Source organism: Cannabis sativa, chromosome 1 (genome assembly GCF_029168945.1).
Source record: "Cannabis sativa cultivar Pink pepper isolate KNU-18-1 chromosome 1, ASM2916894v1, whole genome shotgun sequence".
Taxonomy (NCBI): Eukaryota; Viridiplantae; Streptophyta; class Magnoliopsida; order Rosales; family Cannabaceae; genus Cannabis; species Cannabis sativa.
Window position 1 is genome coordinate 11,641,583 of NC_083601.1, and position 9,726 is coordinate 11,651,308.

At 27.6% G+C, this 9,726-nt stretch overlaps 1 protein-coding gene across 1 annotated transcript; it reads right to left on the reverse strand.

Moving 5' to 3' along the window:
- Positions 1 to 1,630: 1,630 nt before the first annotated feature.
- LOC133036974 (uncharacterized) lies at positions 1,631 to 3,244 on the reverse strand. Its single transcript, XM_061113777.1, has one exon. The coding sequence runs from the start codon at positions 3,242 to 3,244 to the stop codon at positions 1,631 to 1,633; it is 1,614 nt and encodes a 537-aa protein (XP_060969760.1).
- Positions 3,245 to 9,726: the final 6,482 nt, after the last annotated feature.

The window sequence follows — 9,726 nt, forward strand, 5'->3', positions numbered from 1 at the left end:
TTCGGTTCGACTTATTGGAAGCTCGGTTATATAGACCCATGGTCCCCATACTAGTTGAGACCATACTGCTTGTAAGACTCAGTTAATTGATTTTAATTAATCAATTATAATTCTAAAAGTTAGACTATGTCTACTTTATGAATTTTCACTAAGAAAGGGTAAAACAGTAAATAGAGAGTTTAAAGGGTATATTTATTAATTGGGAAACTTTGATTAGTTTTTATTAATAAATAAAATAAATGACAATATATTATTTAATAATTAATTATAGTTATTAAATAATTAGATTTGACATTTATGAAGTTGAAAGAGAGAATTGGCAATTTTGAGAAAATGGGAAACTAGAAATGATGAAATAGGAAAGTTGGAAAAGTGGAAGGATTTGTGTTTCCTCAACACATGGCCGGCCACCTTTACCCCTATTTCTCATTTTATTTTTCATTTTTTAAATGCCAAATAATTCAACTTTAACCCTATGTGGTATTCTATAAATAGAAGGTAAAGGCTTCAGGTTTGAGACACACTTTACAGTTTATTCTCTCAAACACTATGAAACCGCCACTCTCTCTCTCTCTTTCTTCTCTGTTTTTCGAATTCCCTTGAGTGAATGAGTAGTGCCCACACACATCAAGTGGTATCTCAATCATAGTATGGAAGACTATGGAAATTCTGCATCGAAGAAGGAGAAAAGAAGATCCAGGTTCAGATCTTGGTGATGCTCTGCTACAGAAAGGAATCAAGGGCTAGAGATCTGAACGGAAGGAGTCATATTATTCCGCTGCACCCACTGTAAAGTTTTCTAACTTTATATGTGTTTATTTTCATTGTTTTAGAATTCATATTAGGTTGTTAATCCAACATACTTGTTAGTAAATCTAGATCCTGGTAAAATAACTTCCAACAGTTTCACACCCTCTAAAGTACATTGAACAAAAGGTTACTGCCTCATCAGCAACATAACCTTCTGCAATTGACCCTTCAGGACGTGCCTTGTTTCCCACATAATTCTTCAATTTTTTCATGTACCTTTCAAAAGGGTACATCCATCTCATAAAGACCGGGCCACCCAATATCGCTTCTTCAGGCAAATGCAATACCAAATGTATCATTATGTAAAAAAAAACCTGGAGGAAAAATCAATTCCATCTTGCATAATAACAGAATTAAATTATTTTGAGCATCCTCCATATCTTTTACATTTAGAGTTCTAGAGCATAACTGTCGAAAAAAATTACACAGCTGAGTAATAGTTGTTGCAGTGTCACGAGGTAGAAATTTACGGACACCAACCGCTAGTACTCGCTGCATAATGACATGACAATCGTGGGATTTTAACCCAATAATGTTAGACTCATCTGGAGAAACTTTGCTCTTTAAATTTAAACAGAAGCCATCGGGAAACTTGATTCCTTTAACAAACTGACAAAAAAGTTGTCTTTTCTCATTAGTCAAAACATAAGGAGCATGCGGTTTCATTAGCCTGCCATTCCCATCATCATAAATCCACAACGATTCCCTAATACCCATCTTCTTTAAATCATGTCGCGCATTGGTTGTGTCCTTTGATTTATCATTATCCAAGATGGTTCCTAGGAGACTATCACACACATTCTTCTCAACATGCATGACATCAATGTTGTGTTTTAAAATATTCGTGCTCCAATACTCCAACTCGTAGAAAATACTTTTTTTTCCTCCAATTACAAGTTTCTGCAACTCTTCTACGTTTCACGCCCCCAAAATTTTCATGATGTCCAGGAATTTGGGGTTCGAGATTATTAACTTGTGATAATATCTCTTCACAAGTAAATCGTCTTGGAAGAGGTCTTCTTTCAACTTTACCATCAAATCGAGTATCCCTTCTCATTGCATGGTTACTTGGCAAGAACCTTCTATGACCAACATATGATGTCTTCCCGATCACTCGAATGGACGTTGTGTCTTCATTACAAGTAGGGCAAGCTTTATAACCTTGACCACTCCACCCAGACAAGCTACTACGAGCAGGAAAATCATTCACTGTCCACAAAAGCGCAGCACGCATGGTGAACATCGAGTTGGTCGAACTATCTCTCGTTGGTACCCCATTATTCCACAACTCCTTTAATTCATCCACCAAAGGTCTTAAAAATATATCCATGTCTTTGCTAGGAGATTTTGCACCAAGAATTAGGGTAGATAGCAAAAAATAATTATCTTTCATACATAACCAAGGTGGTAGATTATAGTTAGCCAACACCACTGGCCACATGCTGTATGCAAGACTCATGTTGCCAAATGGATTAAACCCATCAGCAGCTAACCCAAGTCGAACATTTCTTTGGTCCCTTGCAAACTCGGGATGTTTCGCATCAAAGTCTTTCCAAGCTAAACCATCAACCGGGTGTCGCAACACCCCATCATCTTTTGATTTTCCAGTATGATGCCATATCATGCTCTTCGCTGTAATCCTCGAACTATATAATCTTTTAAGTCGAGGTGTCAACGGAAAGTATCGCATGACTTTGCAAGGAACTTTTTTTGCTTTGCCGTTCTCGGAAGTAACCCAACGACTAGTTCCGCAAACTGGACAAGCCTCCTTGGATGCATTCTCCTTATAAAATAGGCAACAATTATACAAACAGACATGGATAGAGTCATAACCCAAGCCTAATTTCTTCAATCTCTTTTTTGCCTCGTAGTAAGTTGCTGGAATATTATTTTCCTTCGGAAATGCAAACTTTAAAAGCTTCAACAATTCTTCAAAGATGTTATTAGGAATTTTTCCTCTAACTTTTAGATGCAATAGCTTTGCTAAAAAGTTGAGAGACGAAATCCAATCACAACCGGGATACAATTCAGCTTCAATTTCCTCAAATAAGTCATCAAAATGAGGGTTTGTGGTTGGTTGTTCATCTTCTTCTTCTACATCCTCTGTTGTTGGGGGAAAGAAGTCTTCTAGAATAGGAATCATTTCATCCTCTGATTCAACATCGGCAACTGCTACATCATCGACAACATCCTCAGGCTCGCCTTGATAAATCCACTTCTCATATCCTTGCATGAAACCTCGATCAAATACGTGTGCTCTAACCCTATCTATTTTTTCAAACCTACTATTTATACATCTCACACAAGGACATCGAATTCTTCCATCACAATCCTTATGTTCTGATGCCATTGCTAAAAAGGCTTGTAGACCATTCCAAAATTCATGGCAACCATGATTTCTTATTTTGGTCCAAGACTTATCGATTGTCGCCATCTACAATTTAGGCGACAAATAAATTATTACAAATTTGAATGATTTGTTAAGTGTTATGAAATTTTATGAATAAAAATTATGCCATGTATATCCATCGCTCTTGTATATCCATCGCTCTTTTCAACTACTTATTATTAATTATAATTATAAAATTTTATGAATATTTTATGAATTAAAATATATTTAAATAAAAAATTTATTCATTAAATTACTATTTTTTTAGTTTTTAACTTTTTAATTTTTGAGTTATTTATTATTTATATAAAAACAAATTTATTTTTTAAATTTAAATAAATATAAAATATAAAATTTTATGAATTAAAATATATTTAAATAAAAAATTTATTCATTAAATTACTAATTTTTTTTAATTTTTTAATTTTTTAATTTTTGAGTTATTTATTATTTATATAAAAACAAATTTATTTTTTAAATTTAAATAAATATAAAATATAAAATTTTATGAATATTTTATGAATTAAAATATATTTAAATAAAAATTTTATTCATTAAATTACTACTTTTTTAATTTTTAATTTTTTAATTTTTGAGTTATTTATTATTTATATAAAAACAAATTTATTCATTAAATTACTAATTTTTTTAATTTTTAATTTTTTAATTTTTGAGTTATTTATTATTTATATAAAAACAAATTTATTTTTTAAATTTAAATAAATATAAAATATAAAATTTTATGAATATTTTATGAATTAAAATATATTTAAGTAAAAATTTTATTCATTAAATTACTACTTTTTTAATTTTTAATTTTTTAATTTTTGAGTTATTTAGTATTTATATAAAAACAAATTTATTTTTTAAATTTAAATAAATATAAAATTAAAAATTTATGAATATTTTATGAATTAAAATATATTTAAATAAAAAATTTATTCATTAAATTACTAATTTTTTTAATTTTTAATTTTTTAATTTTTGAGTTATTTATTATTTATATAAAAACAAATTTATTTTTTTTAAATTTAAATAAATATAAAATATAAAATTTTATGAATATTTTATGAATTAAAATATATTTAAATAAAAAATTTATTCATTAAATTACTAATTTTTTAATTTTTGAGTTATTTATTATTTATATAAAAACATTTATTTTTTAAATTTAAATAAATATAAAATAATTAATTTTTCAAATTAATTATTATTATTTAAAAACTTCATATTAGTTATTCAAATTTATACTAGTTATATGCTTAATTCCTAAATTTATAAATGTTTCTTTATAAAACAAATTCATTAAAAGTTACCATTTTCTTATTTATTCATAATTTTTAATTTTTTATACCACCTCAAAAATGCAATAACAATTATTTTTTAAAAATTTAAATAAAAGTTTTATTCAATTAATTTAAATTTTTATTTAAATTAAAAAAATAAATCAATTATTCTAATATATGTCTTTTTCTAATTTTTTAAATTTTTTCATAATTCTAAATGTACTAAACTTAGTTTTCAAATTTTTACTTAACTTACCAACAAACTTTTTAATTTAAATAAAATCTAATATAAAATAAACAAATACACATTATTAAAAACATACATTTTTCTTAATCTGAAAACAAATAGTATACAATATATATATATATCACTGTTACAATATATATAAATTATATACACATTAATATATACTATATATTTTATATACACATATATATAAATAAAAAAATATCAATCTTATATATATATATTTAGAACTTCTACACATTAATAATAGACATATATCTTTATATATTAAAAGTGTCTATCTAACGACATTTTTTGGTTTAACAAAATATACTTAAAAATAAAAGAATATTCTGTTAAATTTAACGATGTTAATAGGTTTCATCTCCCGTTAACAAATAAACCCAATAATTAAACCCAAAAAATTAAACAATCTTTTAAATATTAATAATTTCTTTTTAAATTAAAAAAATTATCTTAGGCACATATCTCTCTAACAAACTTATCTTAGAGAATATCACAAACGTAGATGTTTCCTCTTACTTAAAAGGTTCTATCCTTAAAAAAAATATTAATAATTTTTTTTATTTATTTTTTAAAAAAGAAAAATCTTTATATATTCATAGTTGTTATATATTATCCGTTAACTTAAAAAAAGAACAAAACTGATTTCCTTAACCCTAACTGATTTACTAAAACTATGGGATCATGTGGAAAATTAGAGTTTAATTAGTCAAATATTCCAAAGCTTCTCCTTCGCAACAATTTTGAGAAAGATTAATTAGTCTTTGCCAAACTTTGCGATTGATGGAGTTTTAATCAAAGAAACATTATGTACCAGGTTTGTCTTATTTGATAGATAGTAGCAGTATATTAATTGTTATGTTTATAATAAATTATGACATATATAAGCTGATAGTTATTAAATAAGTTGAAATGCATTTTTTTTATTTATGAGATTAGTAATTTCTTTATTGTGCCATAGTATTGTTATAATTTTTTTTCGGCTTTCAAAACCGATTAATAATATGAGACTCTCTAAATGGTTAAGTGACAATTTTCAATATTCTTTTCTTTCAATGAATTAAAGAATGAATATTCCCAAACCACTTAATTATCATTTATCTTAATAATTTTATTTTAAAAATTCATGTAACTATCTTGAACCAGTGATATAAAAATAGTTAGTTTCACTATTTTTTATTTTAAATTTTATTGAATTGTCCATTATTTGAATTTCGATAATAATTTTTTTCTTTGTTTTTGTTAATTTTTTTTTACAAAATTACTGCATATTGAAAAAATTGTCGTCTTCGCCTCCTTCTCTAACATTAAACAAAAGCATCTAACTAATATATAACTAAATATATATGCATATTGCACGTAACTTCAAACTAGTATATAAATAAAACATGTATATGTACAAATTAATATATACAATATATATACTACAAAATATATTATATACATTATATATATCATATACAGTATCTATATTTCATAAAATAATACAATACAATATATATATAATAATTATATACACAGATTATGATATATATATACAGATAAAAAAATTAAAAAAATCAAAACTCATATACCCAATTATATATACACAAATATATATATAAACAGATTTCTATATATAAATATACCTATTTTTATATACAAAAATTTATATATATATATATACAAAGATTATGAAATATATACACAGATAAGAAAATTAAAAAAATCAAAACTCATATACTCAAATATTGTATATACACAAATATATACAGATTTTTATATATAAATATACCTATTTTTATATACAAAAATATATATATATACACAGACTTTTATATATAAATACCCACATTTATAAACTCAAAAATTATTTAAAACTTAAAATATATAACATTCGAAATTTAAATACACATTATATATACAAATCTAAAACCTATAAAACTATATAATAACAAATCTAAAATAAAAAAACAATAATTACCAAAAATCGCCGATGGTGGTGGTCGGTGGTTGATTGTCGACTACTCCGACTGTGGTGGTGGTGCGGCAATGCCGTCGGGGCGGTGGTGCGTCGGGGCAGCCAAGGGGGTGGTCGGGCTGAAGGGGAGAAAGGGGGGTCGGGCTGAGAAGGGGGAAAAAGGTTTTTGAATTTTGAAAAGAGAAAGGAAAGTGGGGAAATGGGGCTGATGGGGGTATTTATAAAGGGTTTAGCGGCGGACTATTAGCGGCGGGGGTCCGCCGCTAATAGTAATAAAATAATTTTTTTAAAAAAATAATAAATACTATTAGCGGCGGACCCCCGCCGCTAATAGTCCGCCGCTAATATTTTGAATCGTACAAGCGGGAATTATCCCGCCCATTTATTAGCAGTGGACTATTAGCGGCGGACCCCGCCGCTAATACTAATAGCGGCGGAGCAATTGCGGCGGGTCCGCCGCTACTAGTATTAGCGGCGGAGCAATTGCGGCGGACTGCCCGCCGCTAATAAGTTTTAAAAAAAAAAAAATTCAGCCATCAATAGCGGCGGACCCCACTTTCCGCCGCTAATACCCCTGTTATTAGCGTCGGAGGTGGTCCGCCGCTAATATGTCCGCCGCTAAAAGTATAAATTGTTGTAATGACAAAACGTGAGATGAATGTATACTTGAGTTTAGGTGTGAGTGCATAAAGATAAAAGCATCTGCCACTTGATTTTTTTTACGAAGATACAGTTCACCTCGAAGAGGCACAATAAGCTACCTCTATAAATACATTCACCCAAGCTATTAGCTAGGGACGGATAAAGAGAAGGAAAGAGGAAAAGAAGGCGTCTAGTCCCATCAAGCTTATCTTATCAATTATGAAAGAAATTATCCTTTCTTTCTCTTCCTCTACACAGGCTGCTTGTAAGCGTCGAAGCATAACAACATGCTTGTATACAAACTTCCTTGAATCTTTCACCTCAAAATCTTTCACAAAAGATAAACTTCAAACAAGCGTGTTTATATGCACGCTCTTTGTCTACCTTTTCTTTTCCTTTCTTCTTCATCTTATTTCTCTGAATAGTCTGCGTTGATATCGCTTCTATTCACTAAAATACCTATTTATACACAGCTGAGGCCATTGTTAAGAATAACTTTTTGAAAAATTTGCGGCATAAATAATTTATGTTTTTAATTTTATACACTTAAATATCGTATCTGTTTTTTTACGAATTAAATACCACATGTTCGTTTCGATCAATTTACGTTACTACCATTATGTTAAATGCTGATTGCGTTTATTTTTATTGATCAGGGACGAAATATATAAGTTTTTGAAATTAATTCTTTTGATCGAGACGAGCCCAAGAGCCCAAACTTTAGAAAAATGACATTTATATATATATAAATAAATATATATATATATGTACATATATATATTTCATACAAAACATCATATAAATATTTTTGAAGTTAAAGATGTCCAAATTTATATTTATTTTGTCAAGGAACCTGTTGCTATAAAGAAACTTGTGTATTCAATCACTCTACAAGAAGATCAAGTTGGTCACTACGTATACGGTGACATTCTCTTTCTTTAAGATCTAAAGCTCATCGTCATCTAATCACTAAAAAAAATTATTTAGTCAGAATAAATTTTAAAACGAAGAAAAATTAGTGAATAAAATATATTATTAAATACCCTTAAATTTATATACATTAAAAAGTGTGATTAAAAATTTTAATTATAGAAATTATAAATTATACTAAACGTATTTTTAATCAAAAAATTAGTTATAACTAAAATTGAATTAGCGACAAAATTATATCCAATATTTTATTTTTAATATAACTTTTTTTGTTGTGACTAACCTTTAACAAAAAAAAAAGTATGTTATAACAAGAAAAAAGAATATTTTCTCTTTCAAATATCTCTTCCATACTACTATACTATACTATACTATACTACATTTAATATGTAATACACTTTTCCTTTCACTTTAGATATAAGAGTATAAAATGGTGTAATATTTTCTACATTAGAAATTGAGTCAATTAGAAAAGAAGTTAAAGTGGGATGACCCTAACCATATTCGTTTGAGATTTCAAAATTCAATATGAACCATTACTTACTGTTTTTCTTCACCTGTGAAAATGGACTTTTGGCCTTTTAATGTTCACGACTTTTAGGTGATGAGTGCAATATTGACTACCACCACCACAAAAAAGGAAGATATTATACTTTATTTATTTCCACGCTCACGGCTCACATAATAAAAAGCTATATATAAAAATTATAAGACTTTCATGCACAAAATCTTCTTAATTAATTAACTTGTTTTCTTGCTTAATATATTAAATTGTAATATTATTATAATGTGCTACACGGTTATTTTTACGAGTTTTGTCATCTGCCAAAATCGAATGGAAAGATTTAAATAGCCTTTATTTCAACGTTAAAAAGCTAATTAAAGCGATTGATTTAATACTTACATATATATATAGTCTCTGTACTTACCTAATCCAATTATATATTTGGATTACTTCATTAAATTATTGTGAAATAAATCACAGTGTTTGAGTGTACGTCAAAACTAAATGCTGTTACTGATCATGATTGGAGATACATCAATTCATATATATTTAGTAATTAACTTTAGATTAGTGGACATTAAACCAATATATACTATAAAATCTTTGACATATATGTATCAGAAGATCGAATGGGATAATTGATATGATATACATGATATGAATAAATAAGTGTGTTTAATTATATTAGTCGGTGAAAGTGAAAAGCTAGAGACAATTAATGAAGGTGTGGCTATATATAAGCTGGCACAAACTCAAATTATTTAAAGCTTTTTGTTACCACTATAACTCTGAAGTCAAAAACATACATTTGACATCGTTGTTGTGAGTTTGAAAAAATAGAAATATCCCACTTATTAATTGTCAGACATTTCTGAAAAATATTGCAATGTACATCCTAAAAGAATTTAATCCCAAAGGCTCAACAACGCGTCAAATGTCAAATGATCTTCTACA

Bases quoted from the DNA above. Each gene is read 5' to 3' on its own strand.
- LOC133036974 (XM_061113777.1), bottom strand. From the start codon at position 3,244: ATGGCGACAATCGATAAGTCTTGGACCAAAATAAGAAATCATGGTTGC.